Here is an 18,332-nt window from a genome sequence, read left to right on the forward strand (position 1 = left end):
AACTTAAATTGTAGTAATTAATTCAATACTGTGGGTGTACAAAATGAAATGAAATTGGATTAAAATGAGTATTCACTAAATTTGATTAATTTTACAGGGAACTAAAATTAATAAATGAAAGAAGTAGATTTAGTTTACTGCCCTATGAACAAACCCTAAGAGAGAACAAAACCTGTACTTATTGTTTATGCCTTAACATTCTATTTGATTATATAGTGGTTTGTATTGTAATGACTAATAATATATGACTGTGGTTATTTTATGAACTCCTTAATTGTTTCAAACACAGGTGAGAAGTATCTTTCAGAGGACGTACGGGGAGGTAGTAACGCTGTGCCCTCCAGGAGAAGAGGACAGGAGGAGCTTCTTCTCTGAACTGCTGCTGGTCCAAGCAGCCAGGGCTCCACCACGCCTCAGGAGTACAGGTACTTACTATATTCATTTATGCATCTCTGCAGTCAGTCCTAGAGGGCAGTGTTGTCTGCGTGTACTTCTTTCCTTCTCATCTCTGTTTTCAATCATGTTTTCAATCTGAGAATAGAGCCAACAGATGTAAGATATTTAGTGTGAGATTGGCCCAGTGTGAAGCCTGTATTTTCCTGGACATCTCTGTCCCTCACTCACATCAAAATCAGGCCCTGCCACTCCCCAATCACATCCCCATCCACCCCTCCAACTACCCCATGTCCTGTGTGCTCTCCAGCCCTCCAGTTCAACATGAGAGAAGTGTCCACTTGGGCTTTTAAATGGAAATGTTGCCTAGCATTCTTCCACTGATTCCTCATTGATGCAAGGCGGGGGTCTCCTGCTTTACTCGCCTGGTGCTCTTCAGGGGTTCTTGCCTGACTAAGACAGCAGTCTGGCTTCCAGCAGAGAGGCCTGCAGAAAAGCAGGGAGAGGAATTGCAATGAGAGGGCCCGGCCGCTATTAGCCATAATTAGAATCAGGGTTTTGGATTGCTGCTAGTGAGTGAAGCAGCCTTAGGTGCTCTGGAGCCTTCCTAACGATGTCTGCAGATGCCTTGGGCTAGGACCAGTGCCTTGGGAGAAGAGGAGAGGATATCTGCTTGCCTTGCTTCATCACTCTGTCACTGGCCAGAGGCTATTCCTCAGTGTATTTCAAAATCTGTGTTTGGGAAGGAATGTAGCTCTATATTATTTTCATCAGCGGCAAGAATGTTAAAATGTGTGTGTGTGTTTTTTTTTTTCTGGGGTAAGTATTTTTTTGCTCTGTGTCTGCAATATTGTTAAGAGAAAATGGTCAAGGGTCAGGTTTGAGATGGGACTGTCTGGTTGTTCACATTCAACCAATGTATGTAGCTATGTGTATATTTTTTGCCTAGTTGGTTGTAGTGCTTTAGCAGCTGAGGCCTTTGTGTTTTGTTGTGTGTGTATGACCATACCCAAACAAGATTCTTCACTTTTTCTCTGAAACTTGGTTGGTGTTAGATTTGTAGGTCTTGCCTATAGATGGAAACTGTGTGAAAATTTTTTTTTATTATGGGTAGTCCTCTTATTTTTGCCTCTAACTTTTTTTTTGCTCTCTCTCCTAACAGAGAGGTGTGAAGAGGAACTGCCGGTGGCAGCGGCTCCAGGCCCCAGAGTCCTGTCCGCAGAGGAACAGCGCCGCCTGGCTGAACAGGAGGAGAACACATTACGAGAGCTCAGGCTCTTTCTCAGGGACGTGACCAAGCGCCTGGCCACTGACAAACGTTTTAACATCTTCAGCAAGCCAGTTGACATTGAGGAGGTAAAGAGAAATTAAGTCATGGAGGGACCAGCACTATAAACTGCTATAGTTGGACAAAGTTGGGTTTAAGCCAGTTTAAACCCTAAACTGTGTGTTTGTATGTCAGGTGTCAGACTACCTTGAAGTGATTCGGCAGCCCATGGACCTGTCCACTGTCATGACCAAGATTGACACCCACAAGTACCTGACAGTGAAAGACTTCCTGGTGGATATTGACCTCATTTGCAGTAATGCTTTAGAATACAATCCTGACAAGGACCCTGGAGGTGAGGAGGAAAATTACATGGACATGGTCACATATACACACATGCACATACATGTAAGATGCTGCACATAAATGCACATGCAACATAGACATGAAATGCATAAAAATGCATGTGTGCACAATTCACATGCTTGCGTCCATTCACACAAACACTATCATACCACCAAGTAAAATAACAGTTAACAAACTAGCCTTCTTATGCTTATCTAAGTACATTACGGCACATTTTCTTCATTGATCCATGGATGGATCCATACAGCCCTTGTTAGGAAATTAGGAAATTTTCCTAAAATCCACAAAAGTTTTTTTTTTTAACACCAGACTATCATCTATCTTTAGGCAATGAATGCAAAACTTTGTTTTTGCTGTGGCATAGGACAGTACCTTGATAATAAGTCATCAGTGGACTGTCCAAGAAAAAATGACCATGTGCTTTTGTAGTTATTGTGGTGTTCCATTAGGCTCTGATTGTGTGAGTAAAAAATAATTAGATTTAACAACTTATGAAGAGGGTTTCCAGGCACTAAAACTGCAGAACCTCAAGATAGTTTTCGTCAACTTGGAAATTCAAATGAAGCAAAATGCATACAGCCCCCACTGAAAATAGCATTTCCACAGTGTAATTCATGCTCTGTAGCTGAGGAGGGCTGCATATGCATGAAATTTTAATTGTGTCTCTTTTCTTGCAATTTGAACCAACTTTTACCTCATCCTCCTTCCCATCTTAGCACCTTTTCCTAAACCGAATATGGGCTTCATAATGAGTGCTGGAACACTTGTGCACAAAAACAAACAAACAAACAAACAAGGTCTGTTATTTTCAGTATCTTACAATTAAACTGGATTTACTTTTATTGTTTAAACGGGGTACTTATTTGGATGACAGGGAAAAGCCTTTGTGAAGACAGTTACATGTTTGTGTGTACACAACAAATACCATGGAAAAATGGGAAAAAACGTTAAGAGCATCTTGTTGCACAAAAGAAGAAAGTACTTTCTACTAGAATCAAATCCTCAATAGCAATCCCAATAATGTTAATTGAAAGTTGCATACAGTAGCCTTGCTTCAGACCATTCAGTTGATGTGACCATTTTAATTCTCGCCTTGTGTGTTTAGCTGCTTCAGTTCCCTTGCAAGGATATAGTTGCCTGATACTAATGGGAAGCAATTCTCTGCCAGCCCAAATGAATAAATCATATCTGTCTTTGCAGGCGAGGGCCTGGGTCATTTGTTGGAATGCAGGGTCTACAAATGATACAATAAACGAGAAAAATGCAATTAGGCAGTTTAATAAAGAAGACTAACGAAGCCTCTTTGCCTGCTCACCCAGTGCTTGGCCCAGGGAATATGGCCCACACTCTGCACAATTATGCTGCTGGGGAAGTTCTACACCAGCTCACAAAGTGCTGGGAAAAAAACCTCATTATCCCTCTGTGGTCTGGTTCTCCTTGTCCTTCACGCTGTCTTTATCATGCTGTCCTCCATGTAAAATCATGTTGGCTTCCTCTTCTTTTACCTCCCAACCTTGCTAAATAATTACTTTATGTTAAAAAGGGCAAGAAAGTGTCACAAATGCTTTTTTGTTGCTTGAGGGAAATGGTGCTAACAACTCTTTGACAACCCCCCAACCTTCTATTAACACGTAAGCAACAGCGTTGTATGTAAGTGCAGTCTTTTCTGTTCTAGATGAGGAGGTTAGGCAGAGTCCATAAAGGTGCTGATGTGCTCTCGGCATTCCACCTGGCCTTTGACACCTCCTCCACTGACAGGCATTTTTGCTTTTATGATGCACTTGCATGTGCACACGCTCAGAAATACTCAGTAAAAAAGCACACACAGACTGCCTCCATTGCAATTAGACAGCCATCCTCCAATTAGACAAAGGAAGCTGGCATATTGTGACCCCTCTGCCACTCTCTGCCTGAACTGTTCTCCCTCTGTCTGCCGTAATGAGAGACGGATTGTTTACAGTGGCTGTGCTTTTGGCCTGCCTCTTCAGCTCAGTCTTTATTTTCCCTCCATGGATGCGGCAGGAGGGAAGAAGGAGGATTTAATGATGCTGCCATACATCTAAGGGTAAAGAAGTGTTGTGAAGGTGTAAGGAGTGTTGATGTGAGAGAGAATGAATATGCATTTAAAAGATATTTCAGATTGAACGAACTGTATACTGTATGTGCCAGCATGTGTGTGAATGCACCCACCTTTGTCGTAAAAGGGTGATATCAAGACTTTCTTGCATGTCTGAGCTCTGCCCGTTACTATTTCTCACCAAAGCCGGCTCTATCCTTTTCAAACTGTGAGAAAATGCTACAATCCCCTTTCTCACAGATACAGTGGAATGGGGTGAGCTTGCTATTCACTCTTTGTTTTACATACATGATAGGAAGAGGAGAACATGCAATATCAAGCTGCAAACTACAGTCTTGCACAATTGCATAAGCCTTGATGGTGGGGAGAAGAAGAAGAAACTGATATCTAAGGGAAAAAACTGTTATAATACCATGGCAGAAATACTGATTGTAATCCTGTTTTACAAAAGACATGCCCTTGAACATACATGCACACACATGTTCAGAAAACCCCAGTTCTGTGTCTTTTGACACACACTTGTTTCACTGTCTCCTCCTTTCTTAGACAAGGTGATCCGGCACCGAGCATGCAGTTTAAAGGACACAGCCCATGCTATATTTGCTGCTGAGCTGGACCCCGAGTTCGACCGCATGTGTGAGGAGATCAAGGAAGTGTGCAGGAAGAGGGGTAAGAAAATAATTTCAACAAAGCAAAATGGAAAGCATATTTTTCAGTTACTGAAATAAGACACACTATCTATCGTACCGAAAAGTATTCTACACTTACTACACTATTCTACCGGTAAGGGTTGACACCATAAAATTTTAACAGATATCTGTTAACACTGAACAATTTTTAAGTCCTACCATTTCCTTGATTACCACTTAACGACTTGTGGAAAGTATTTTGCAACTTAAGTAAACAAAAACACATTCATTTTTTTAGTTTATTACATTAATTTGTCAGGGACCATGTGAAAAAAAAAATTCATACAAAGAGAACAGATGTACCAGATTTAGCTTCTAGCTAATTTCCACCTAATAACTGCAGTTACTTGATAAATATCCATTATTTTGTCTTCACTACCCTCTTTATGTAGGGATAGTTGTTTTCATTATATTACTGGCGGGGCAGACTAATGTAGCACACTAATAACACTGAACACAAAAACATCATTTGTTTATGTAAATAAGTAAACACTTTGGAAGAATACTCATTCACTTGAATAATGAGCCCTAGCCAGTCCATGTTAGCTGTGTAGTTCTTTGCCTGCCCTTTCTTTTTTTGTAGAAAATCTTTGATAGATTATTTTGGAGAATAGAAACCTGCTTTTTGGAGAAAAAAAAACTCTGTGTGGTAGCCCAGTAGCACTTGATGGAGCAGTCAGCTTTTAGAGCAGAGTATGTGGCGCAGAAAGGAGTGATGCCTGGGGCTCCAGTGTTCCAGACAGTACCTTCTGTGCTAGCTGTCTGCCTGACGCTCTGCATCTGTACACTCACCAAACAGCCCCAAGCAGTGCTGAGTGGACTCAGGGTAAATCTGAATTAGCCTTATGCACATAGAAATGCACATACATACAATGTGTTTAAATAATAGGCTTAAGCTTTTAAGTATTGGGTTTTATGTTAGTTGTCAAATATTTGAGCACAAAGGCATGTAATCATATGCAAATGTTCCTGTTGCTATACTTGCCAACATGGGAAAAGGCTAAATAACACTTCTGTATATTGAACACTTGACCCATGTAACACCACTGTCACTTATCCATGCAAAACAATGTTTAAATACACTAGGCACTAAATGAAAATGTGTAATTTGTGTGTGTTATCTTGACTCAGCTAGATTAAGCTGTGCATTTGCTAAGACCAAACATAGCTGTGTATTAGAGCCCAACCGATATTGGATTTTTGGGGCTGATACCGATATTGGAGTAAAAAAATTCCGATACTGATATATCAGCCGATATAAATACATACATACATACATACATATATATATATGTGTGTGTGTGTGTGTGTGTGTGTGTGTGTTCACACTTGTGAAAAAGATATGTAATTAAAGCAGGAGATTTTACAGTTTAACAAAAAACTTTATTGTCCAAAATGACATCAGTGCACTGAAACGGTAAACTTCACTGGAAATTAAATAACAATAAAAATAAATACCCATAAATAAAAAACATAGGGACAAATATATATAACTTTAATGAAAACAAAAGATCAAATATACATAAAAAGCTGCCTATATAACTTGAAGTATTCATATCAGCGCAGATTATATGCACTGATACTGATATATCTGTGATAGGCCAATAGAGGCCAGTAGAACCTGACTGATAAATCAGTTGATAAATCGGTCGGGCTCTACTGTGTATGTGCATGTGCAAGTACACCTGCACATGTTGTGCACAAAATCTTACACACACCCACCTTAGAAATCGATTAGAAGGAAGACAATACTGCATAGCGTCACTGTTGGTCTCTGCACCCACAGTACCAGAGTACATTGGAGTACATTGCAACCACAGTTAATCATACAATATGCATTCAATATTTAGCCTTGACTATAGATTCATAAAGAAATCCACTCTGGCCACTACATTGTGTTTTTCTTCTTTTTATTGAATGACCATGAAGATATGTTCCTTCCTGCACTTCATGCTATTTGAATTTGCTAGCATGAGAAAACAGAACCATTCCAAAAATGACACTTGGTAACTCATGTTGTTTTTTTGTTCTGCTCTTCCTGAAAATTTTAAAGTTCACAAGTGTACTGAGGGAACTGCACATAAAGACACAATTTATTTAAAAAAAATAAATAAATAAAATATTATCTACACTATGCACAGCACTGCCCCCCCTCAGGGCCTATTGACTTCTGACTTAAGCCACAGAGGCCTGACTCTTCTGTACCAAGCGGGGTACTTATCAAAGAGGAAGAAAAAGAAGTCACTCTTTTCTTTTGATTTCCTCTTTTAGCAACTAAAAGCACAAGATGCTAAATGAATATTGCAGGAGCAGAAGTCAACTGCCTGAGAGGAGGAATACAGCAGTGTAAATATTTCATCTTGCAGTCAAGGTCCTGCTATAAAGCTATCAATTAGTGCAGCAAGGCTTGATGTCCAGTTGCAGCAGTGTTCAAAACTCACAGCGTATCCAGGGGGATTTTCTCCCCCATGACAAGATGAAAGGAGCTGTAATAATTTTGACCAAAAACTTAAATATCACTTGATGTCAAAGTTGAAATGTCTCAATTTCAGGGGCTTGCATGCCTATACGCTCCACTTCTTTTTCATTCACTTTTTCATGCTTTTCATTCTTGTCAAACTCAAGCTCTCAGAGTGAAACATATAGCCATTGCAAATGATATCCGTAGTTTTTGTATCAATATTTGTGCTGATTGACTTGTGGTTGCACTGCGTTCACCATATCACTTCCTCTGGTTATCTTTGTCTGTCAGATCACATTTTTATCATTGTCCGTCAAAGTACGATCCTAGTCTTTTGGTGTTCTCTCACACACACATACACACATACACACACACACACACACACCCACACACACACACACACACCCACACACACACACACACACCCACACACACACACACACACCCACACACACACACACACACCCACACACACACACACACACCCACACACACACACACACACCCACACACACACACACACACACACACACACACTCTGTATCCTGTCAGGAATGTGTTTCAGAAGTGTTTTCCCATTTACACAAACACACACACATGTACACACAAAGAGTTTTGTCTGTTGTTGGTAACTGATCCTCTGTGGGCACTGCAGACCTCCAGACGCCAGCTCAGCTGACGGCAGCTCCGGGCACTCTGGCAACCAGAAAGTACCACACTGTAGGAGAGGAGCAGGCCAGGAGCAGCACTCAGGGTGAAGCCACTGACAAGCAGTGCACCACTAGTGAGTATTCAGTCTTGCACACCACACATCTTTATAATTGCTACACAACCTGAACAGGGTGATTGATGAGATTTACAGAGTCATCATGCACATGTGTGCTCTCGTAACCCAACACACCCACCTTATAGGACAAGTTGAATGACAGTAGTGCTGAGTCCACTGCCAGGGCAGAGAATGTACACTGTCACCATGCCACAAATAATTGTTTTGGTAGATACCTTATCCTATCAATTTGCCTGTGAAATGTGAAAAATGACTCACAAATCGTCATATTTACCACAGTAATTCATAATATTTTACCATTTTCTTAACTTCACCTAAGAAATACATGTAAGGTAGTATTTGTGAACGTGCACATACTGAATGTATCAGTGTGTTTTTGAGAAATCAATACATCCTCAGCTGAAACAAAAAGACATAAATCAGATTGTCTCCAAGTACACTATTACCCCTCTGTTTGACTCATACACACTGAAACTTTGACACTCTCTATCTCACCTTGTTTTTTCTCTGTCTCTGATGCAGCAGCAAGCAGCTGTGTTGTATTACAACAGTATACCAGATGTATGTGATGTCATACACCTGCCTACACACATACACGCATACAGATACATTTCTCAGTAGTGGAGAAGCAACACAGTGAGCAGCCTCATTAGCAAGACTGCTCTCTCCTAACCACTCAGAACATGACCACACCACAGAGCAATTACATGCCCACCTGTGGCAAACGGCAGGTGCCTCAGGGTGAGGGGAGGGCCAGTCCCGAGCAGGGGGCAGACTAATGAGGCTGTTACCTGAACGAATCAGAAGTAAGCAGTTTTTACATGTAATCGGAAAAATTCCCTCTAGCTTCCACCTGGGCAAAATATGGAGAATGAGATGGGCAGAAAGGGGCACCCTCTAAGGTCATAATGAGATGTTCACAGTCTGCGTAAGAGAGTGTGGAGGTAGAGTAGGCGGCATTTATAATGACATATGATCGGACTGAAAAAAGATTGTGATGATAATGGACTGTTAGCTCAGATTGATTTTTGTGGGTGTGCAGTTCAGCTGTCAGACACAAGGTGGTGCTTGTCTCTCATGAGAGTTGCTCATGGAACCCCTGCTGTGTGGGTAAACCCTTCCTTCTCTGAGGGAGATGCCCCCCCCCTTGAGAGATGAGGGCCTCTGTTGGCGACCATAAATACTAAGACTCTGAGCATGTATAAGTCTCAAGCTTACTGCTATTTATCTTGTCCTGCTAGGCCAGGAAAAACAGCTATACAGTTGGGAGTGGATATTTAGACTTAAATTACCCCCAAAATTATATTTAAAAAATCAGTCAAGGGTAAATTAATGGCTCCTCAATTAAAGACTGTAACACCAGGCTTGACTTTTTGTTTTGTTAAGGGGTGGAGATGTAGAAACTATTATAAACATTTCAATCTAGTACAATACATTACATCGCTAATTACGACCTAAGTTGCCATATGGCTCATTCAACATTTGTGATTTACTACCTTGATATTTTATTGTATCACAAGATATTGTACAGGTGTACCTAATAAACTTGCAAATCGGTGTAAATTATCAGTGCATATGAATTAGGGCTACAAAAGTTAAAGTTAAAGTACTGATTCATTTATTGCTCATCAAAGTTATATAATGGTGAAATAAACAAATTATTAATTTGGGCAGACCTAATTTCTTCTGTTTTTAAGGGTGGCAGCCAACAGGCCTGTGATGCTACTTTTAGTGGCAGTCTTTATCTACAAAGCTAAATGTCACAGATGCGGACCACCAATTTAGAAGCTCTTGGGAGAGTCGTTATCAGCCTCCACCAGAGGCTTAATTAATTAGGCTAACTCAGGTGATTAATTTGTGACATCGCCAGTTCTCACCTGGAACACCTCAGCAAGGCAGCTATTAGGCTAATTGATCACAGAGTCAGTTGTGTATCAAGATATGACACAAGCCCACAATCAAAGCACAGTGCACTTGCTGGAGGAAATGCCAATTTGTGTGCTGATATTAAAGAAGAAATAAACAGTTAATGAATTGCACCCGTTGCAGCTAAGGTCATTCCAGGGCTTTTAGCTTTCCCTTTCTTTTTCTGCGGAAGGTCAGGACTTGAAGGTTCAAGTTATCCTAGATCATTACCTGCAGGGTGAAGCCTATCTGGTTCTATATGGCTTTTATCTGGGCCACCTCTCCTTCTCTCGCCTTCCATCCCTCTTTTCTGTTGGCCTAAGGCTGAGAGTTGCCTTTGACATACAAGTATAACAGGAGAGTGGTGGCAGGAATCAAATGCACATTCATTCCTTCACATTTGGAACCGTGAAGAAAGTTATGTGAAAGGCTTTTTGAAAGATATTTTAGAATCAGGTGTTAAAAGCAGTGGCTGTGGATATGCCTAGTTGTTCAGATGTAGATAGGTGGAGCATCTGCTCCCGCTGTAAAGACAATCAGGGATAGGAAGATGGAAGACCTTGCTGCTGTTAATGCAAAAGAAAACAGGAAGAAGGATGTGGTTTCCATTAGCCTGCATAGATAGGTCTGTCATGGTTTCTCTGCTCCCCCATTCTCTCAGCCTTTCTCTCCACCCCCTCCCTCCCTCCTGTCACTCCCTCCCAGGAGGAGCAGAAAACCCAAGGCCCATTACCTGGGCCACAGCCTGGGGTTCATTCGTAGTGCATCACCACAAGGATCTGGTTCATATGGAGTGCTTTCCTTTCATTAATAATTAAGTCCCTTCAGTTTTTTTTCAATCACTCATGACTGTTTTTTGCAAGCTAAATCAGATGGGTTATTTCTGTGACAGTGAAGGCATACGCTATTTATTTCTTAACTAAAAATCAATGTCTGATCATTCTCTTGTTTTCCTTATTTGTCATACTCAGACTGAAGTCATATGTCACTATTCCAGTTTGGCAAAAACCTTTATCAGTCTGTTTTTCTTGGCATGGTTCACCAGTGTTTTTCTTCTTCCAGTTGACAAGATTGTCCTTATTCAACTGTTGAACTGTTTGCAGAAGGAAAGAATAATGATGTAGGCACTGCATAATGTGTCCTCCGCGTCACTCAATAGCATGCCCAAGGCAAAAGCCACCAGGCTGCATTCATGTAGACAGAGCACTGCTGTGGCTTGCCTCTCCCCTGCCTTGTATCTCGCATCACAATAAACAGACAGCTCCTCTCCCCACTGCCAATGTCAATCCATCACTAGACCTTGATGGGATATTTAAAGTAATAATAAATACTTCCATTTCCTTTTTATCTCAGACTGAAGTAGTTACTGCTTAAAAGGATGGCCTGGATTTTTTTTCTCAGGACAAAAGGACAACAGGTACACAGTCTGTACATGCTGAGATGGTCACAGTGCACAAGTAAATGGGTTAATAAGAAGGCACTTTTTTAATTTAAGAAACACAAAGAACTGTTGCAGACAATTTTGTTTACCCAGTTTTCTCATCTATGCCTTTTCTGTTTACAAAGATGTCAGATCTACTATACTTAATGAAGGTTACCCTTGACATAAATGTGTTATGCATGCTAGCTGATGTCCTTAAAGACCATCTCGAATGAAAATCAAGTTTTAACCTTGTAAACATGTCCACATGGTTTTTAAAATAAAAACAAAGACAAAAACATGATACATCAGGGGCAAAATGATTAGTCAATTCCATGGCTGAGTATTTCCACCTTAGTACTCCTGTGGACCGGATTCACACAACTAGGGTTTCATATGTTGCAAACCTGAGGAACCAATCATAGGGAACCTGAAACCGAAAGTTTGCATTAGCACAACCACTAATGCTATGTCAACTACTGTCAAGTTAACAAACTAACAAACAAACATAAACAAATAACAGATGCTAACTGCACTTACCGTTCTGATAAGTCTGGTAGTCACCGATTTTGGTGCACAACAGACTCGTCTGAGTCTGGGTCTGACTGAGGGTCAAACATGTATGGCTGTATCTCTCCGATTTTTCCTCTAACGGTAAAAATCTTGAGACGTACTACTCTTTCACCAGTCAACCTAGCACAAGCAGCAGCAGTGGTGGGCGGGGCATGAGGCCTGATCCAGAATTTCTCGATGAGGAAGGCAGATGAGCTTCCAGTTCATTTTTTTGTGTACTTTTTATGTGGGAAAACACTGTTAAACATAATGTTAACCTTAGCAGAGGATTTTCTGCATACTTTAAAGCATGTCTTTAGGGGAACTTGAATATCTCTCAAGTATTTCTTTTACCTGAATCAATTAAAAACCAGTTGTCGCTTTTATGAAGTTATCCTTTTATCCTCCCAACTTTTCAGTGTGCTGAGACTTAAATGACAGGTGGACACAATTTTGGTCAGTTTACGTCACTGCAAAAGTTGCTCTTCAGGTCCAAGTGACCTGTAAAAATCATCCAACTCCAGAAAGGGATTAAATAAATACATTTCCTTTTCTCTCGTTTTTACTCCTCTTGCCTGTAGTTTCGTCATATTTTTCTTTCCATGTCACTCCATCACTCAACTTTTCCCTTGTTTTCCTCCTTCATCTCACATTTTTTGTTCTAAAATTGACAATGGTAAAGGAAATGTGATAATCAAATTCTGTCCTGCAAGTAAACAAGGCAAAACAGGGTTTTCGTCAAACCAAAATTTAAAACACGAGTGTAGGTTTTTACACTAATACATAGCTATATTCGAATTAGATCATTTACTTTCAATATTCATTTATATCGCACATCATAAATCATGGCATGTGGTACAGATTACAGGTAACAGATGTAGTTCTGTTCTACGGATGTAATATTTCTTCAGCTTCCTAAAGGCTAAAATTAGAGTGTACTAGTGGGCATCAGGAGAAAATAAAGCATCTTCTAAAACTGAAATCTTGATTTTATTATTAGTTATTAGAACTGGACAGTGAATTTCCCCAAACTACTTTTTGGCTACCAAGCGAAAAACAATCTTGAGTTGAACACTCTGACACCCCGTGGCGCTCACTAATAAAATCCAGGCAAAGCATGCAAAGCCCAGAGTGAATAAGCACTGAGCGTAAGCTGCCATTTTGTGGGCACAGATGCCTCATGGATTGTGGCACCAAGCGTGAAATGAATGTAAAATCATCCATGATGCCGCTTGCCTCCATTATTGTTTTAGGGTGCAGATGAGCTGACATCAGTGTTAGTGTTTCTGAAGATTCATTCTGTGTCTGTGGGTCTTTTCACTCCCAGCATATCACCATTCATAGTTGATGCTGCATGCTTAAGTGTTCACAGTTGACAAGGTTGGGTGGTGATCCTCTTCACTGGGTTTTAATGCCTTGTTTTATTACTGTGCAATGCAGATAACCATATTATTGTAAACAGCATACATTTGTGCCTTTTAAGAAATGAGCCCAGAGAGTTACACTGGAATGATTGAGTGTTGCTGCTCATTGCCTCTGTGCATGCCCAATGACTACAAGCTGTACTGCCCAAGAATGCTAGAGAGGTGATGGGAAGGGAAAAGAGAGTGTGGATGAGTAGAAGAGGGTGGCTTTTGAAAGCTTAACTGATAGAGGTGTAATGCTGACAATGCCCAATTATGAAATATGGTTATTGTCTTTTTCGAAGCTTTCCTAAGTGTTGTATAGAGATGCCAGGATTAGGCCAAGAGTAATCATAGATAATACTGCCGATGCAGAGGTGTCCATATTGAACAGTGTTTGGTAATTTATCATTTTAATGCTATTTTTTCTTCACCTCATGTCAAAGGTCTGTAAAGTTGAACAGCTCTCATACACTGTCTAATTGCTGAAATTACTGCTAATCGACTGGTTAATCAAATAACTGGACCACAAATGACATTCATTGTTTTGATATTATGTTATCGTTCTAGGAATATCTGTACATCACAAATTATATTCAGAGGTTTCCGTGAGAGGTAGACAGGTTTGGATTTTCACATAGGATTGGTTGGCCTGTCTTTCCAGTTGAAGTCGATCTGGTACTGTGCTTTCCATAATGAAGGGTATGCCTCTGTGCCGGCGAAAGCTGTGGCCAGAGGCATTATGATTTCGAGTTGCCTGTCCGTCCATTCCATTCTTGAAGACATTCCCTTAAGGTGTTACTAAGGTTCACTTGGACTCAATGATGAACTGTTTAGATTTTGGTTGGCAAAGACCAAAGGTCAAGGTCATGGTAACCTTGCGTTGTTGTCAGTGTGATATATAGACGCCCAGAAGGAATTTCATTGTATGTGGCACGAACATTCACTTCAACTCGAGGAGGAACTGATTAGAAGTTGGTGGTCCAAAGTTAAAGGTTAAGGTGACTGTGACCTCACAAATACATCTTTGGCCATAACAATCAAGAATTCATACACTAATTATGACACAATTTAACACAAATGTCCAATAGGATAAAATCATGAAGTGATGACATTTTATATCCAAATAGTAAAAGGTCAGCTTCACTGTGACATCATAATGTTCTGCAAAAAAACACTTCTGGCCATTATTCAACACAGTAACTCAGGGAGGGGATATTGTGGTGATATTTCCTGCAACTTGACTGGTTGGCAGAGGCATACATCTGTGAGACAGTAATGCTAGATTTTATATATATCTCTCCAACATTAAAGAGAAGCCCAGCATCTCAGCATTTAGGCTGTACTATAGACAGAAAATTATACAAGGCCTCCTGGGCTTTCACTCTCATTGTTTTTACCATAGTGCAGTCGATCAGTCAATTTCAGTAAACATCAGAAGCTAGTAAACGCCAGGTAGCCTAATGGGGTGTATTGCCTCTCTCTGCATGGTTCTGATAAGTTGACTGGAACAAATTGAACAAACAAAATGATGCATTAGTGCTTGATTAGTTGGAATTACTTATGGATTTGCTGGTGAGATCCAGATTATCTTTTGGACTTTATGCACTTCTCAAACCCTGCTTGATGGAAAGTGACTGGTATCTGTTCCCCAATAAGATCCACCTCTTTGTAATGTGGGCACCTTGTTTATCAGGGTTAGCATGTGAATGCAGTGATGTTTTGATGATTTGGTTACTGGTTATCTAATTCAAAATGTTTCACCCACCATACACTGAGAATTTCAATGGAGAGATCACACTAATCACTATTCTCTGAGATTTGTGTTGTTGTTTTGTGTATTTTGTGTATGCGTGCTTTAGAAATCTTCACTTGAGTAGTTTTGGTATTATTCCTTCAGTTTGGTGCTTATTGATACTGAATTTGACACTGCTACATCTTCTTTCCCAGAATAACAGATAAACTAATGTCTGCGTGTTCTGTGGTGGAGATTAACTTTTCTAAACACAAACTCAGCCATCCATGCTCACATCTCTGGGGACTCTTTAAGAGATGGCCACATTAAGCGACATGAGTCACATTAGACCACCATAAGAATAGGAATGTGCACCGACTGGGTTTTTAATTACATCAGATTACTCCTAGATTCGCACTTATCCAGGCTAATTGCCACATCTCCATTAAACCCAGAAATGAGATGCATTTTCTCTCAACACAGCTGCCCCTTTCCAGCTAACCACTTATTATGACACATCATAAGAGTCAAGGACAGTTATGTAACTCATCAGCTCCCCAGTGGCCCAGTCAGACCCATGAATAGTTCATTGTTATTTATCAAGCCATCTTATCTGTGACATGTCAGTGACTAATGGTCCAATGTAGATACAGCGTTAAAAAGGCACATTTTAGTAAGAGCTTTTAATTGTTTTATGAATCAAGTCTCCCCTTTGTTGTTGTGGCACCCTAATGCTTCCCTGAGGTCTGGGTCAGGGACAAGTGGTTGTAAATTGTTCTCTTCTTCACTGAACTTCATTTCTCTTTCTGTTTGATTAAGGACATAGTTTCCTCAAGTAGGTGTGTTGTTTAGGAGTGTAAGAAAGCTATTACACTGAGGCATGTTAGTGTGATCATGTTTTCAGTGACTTCGAGTTAAACTAAATTTTTTATTCTTTGATGAATACCTTCTTCATCAGTCATTAACTAAATTATATTTGTGTATGCATGGACACCTCAAAAATGCAATCCAATCCAATGTCACCACAAAGCACATCATCAAAAGTTAACATGGAGTTGAACTGCCATCACTCTAATGGTCTCAACAAAATCAAAATGATGAACTTGATGATTTAATTAATTATGATATTTACTGCACACCTTTTATATTTGACTGTACCAGACTTGTACTTTCTTGAATGTGCAACTGATTTACTGTTGTACAGTCCCTGAAGAATATTTATTTATGGTAAAAAAAATTTAGAATGCTATTGTTCACATTGTGCTTTTACTTATTGTTTTTTGAAATTACTAATTAAATTTAGGATTTGCATGTTAGGAAAGATGGATTTCACAAATCTCTGAGCTACAGTGAATCAAATTATCTACAATATTACAATACACTTTTCTTGTCATGGAAAATTGGTTTGAAGTTATGAAAGTTTTAAAATGTAATTGTAAGATAAGTGTGGGAAGACTGAATATATGAACTTGCCTCAGAGAATCTTGCAAAAGTGCAGCCCCTAACTTGAAAGGGAAGAATGTGTTCACACATAGATGTTGCTATGGTAATTATCTACTTATTGATACTCTGTCACTCATCTATTTATTTTGGTGTTATAGAAATAATAAATAAGAATAACTGATATATACTATATTCTTTATAGTTTTAGTCACTGATAGTTTTATCAGTGACATTGTAAATAGTTTTTGCACAGTGTAATCCACTTGTCAGACTAACCTATCTTATTTGAACTAGAATGTTTTATTTATTCATTTATTTATTTATTTTTAATTGAGAATAGGTGTAAAGATTTCATTTAGCTCGAGTCAAACAGTATCTGCTTCACTAAGGTAGTAGTTATTGCAAAAACAATCCTAAGGCAGGAGCAATGAAAAAAAAAATGTAACAGCTTCCTATGTGAATACAGGGATAGTGGTGGTGCATGAATGCACAGAAAGCACTGGCAGCACAAATGGTGGTTATGAAAGAGCAACTCAGTCCGACACCTAAATAGACCATTCAGTTGGTAATGGCAGTCGCAAGAACTTAGCTGACAGATTAGCAAATCTAGAGCACAGTACCACTTGAATTGCCTGCCTGAACTTGCAGACTCGCTTTATTTCAGCTAGACAGCTCACAAGCTCAATAAAACACATTTTTATTGAGAATAAATGTTAATTCAGGTTTTATTTTGGTCCTAAGCCATGTTTATAGGCAGAATTGTTGGATCAGCCAAAGCAGAAGCTGGGTGCAATCAATACTAACCCTCCAACACCAGCTACACCACAGGGCAGTTTGAGTTAAGATAAGCTTTAGTCTAGACACTGTCTGGAATAAGTGCCAATAGTTAGTGAAGACTCTACCATACAGCTAAACCTAGATCCCATTTTTCTCTTAAGGAGATGCAAAACAATTTAAACAGTTTTATGTTTTACCAGATAACAAAGGATATGTGATGTACTGGAGCGAAACTGTTGAAGGGTGAACTTTAATTCTGCAGAAAGTCAACACCGTTAAGGCGGCTGTATACTCAGTCAGAACTACTTGTTGGAAGGTGAGTGGCTTCAGAAACCTAACTAAAAGTTCTAGGTACTTTTTGGTTGAAATGCAACTTTTGAGGGGGATGTCCACATGAGTGAAGAGAGGAAGCTGGATTTGAACATGCTCTCTTTTTTTTTTTTTTTCATTTGTTACACAACTACTTGTGGCACTTTGTGTCTACAAAAGAGTGCAACATTATCATATATGCTTTCCAGGAGAGACTGACTGAAAATGTGTGCCGTTATCCCCATATTTAAACCATATCACATCTTCCTCTTCTCTATGATGGCTGGCTTTTCACACTACATTTGGACTGCTGTTTGGACTAGCTATAAATATGAATTCTGACATAGATGGTGCATTATTTTAGCATAAACTAGCCCTTATTCTGAATGATGGAGCAGCTAATTTTGAGACTGAGTCAGGATCCAAGGTGGGGCCTCAGTTCTCATTTGTGAGCATAGCAATCCATCTCAAATGCGACAGTGATCAGCAATCATAACACAGCATTATCCCTTGATGCTGTTCATAACAGCAGGGGACCATTGTCTCAACTTGAATATCACTTTTGAAAACTTGGTTAACAAATACAGTAGCAGCAAATGTCCTGAAAAACCTAGATGGATAAGTGATTGGGAGACTATCTAGAGGATAAAGCACAGCTTAATCATGTAAGGAAGCAGACTTTGTTTTAGCCTTACCACTGAGGAGCAAGTGCTTGTCAGGAAATTTGGGGCATGGAAGATGTGGAACT

The 18,332-nt window shown here is 39.8% G+C and overlaps 1 protein-coding gene across 1 annotated transcript in view; it reads left to right on the forward strand.

Moving 5' to 3' along the window:
- Positions 1-18,332, forward strand: part of atad2b (ATPase family, AAA domain containing 2B) — a 70,354-nt gene that overhangs the window by 17,864 nt on the left and 34,158 nt on the right. The window contains exons 21-26 of the mRNA XM_022770447.1: positions 290-419; positions 967-984; positions 1,568-1,749; positions 1,856-2,015; positions 4,650-4,772; positions 7,909-8,037. Coding sequence (XP_022626168.1) covers positions 290-419; positions 967-984; positions 1,568-1,749; positions 1,856-2,015; positions 4,650-4,772; positions 7,909-8,037 — 742 coding nt within the window. The remainder of the gene's footprint in view (positions 1-289; positions 420-966; positions 985-1,567; positions 1,750-1,855; positions 2,016-4,649; positions 4,773-7,908; positions 8,038-18,332) is intronic.

Source organism: Seriola dumerili, unplaced genomic scaffold (assembly GCF_002260705.1).
Source record: "Seriola dumerili isolate Sdu_G_001 unplaced genomic scaffold, Sdu_1.0 BDQW01000025.1, whole genome shotgun sequence".
In the NCBI taxonomy this organism is placed as follows: Eukaryota; Metazoa; Chordata; class Actinopteri; order Carangiformes; family Carangidae; genus Seriola; species Seriola dumerili.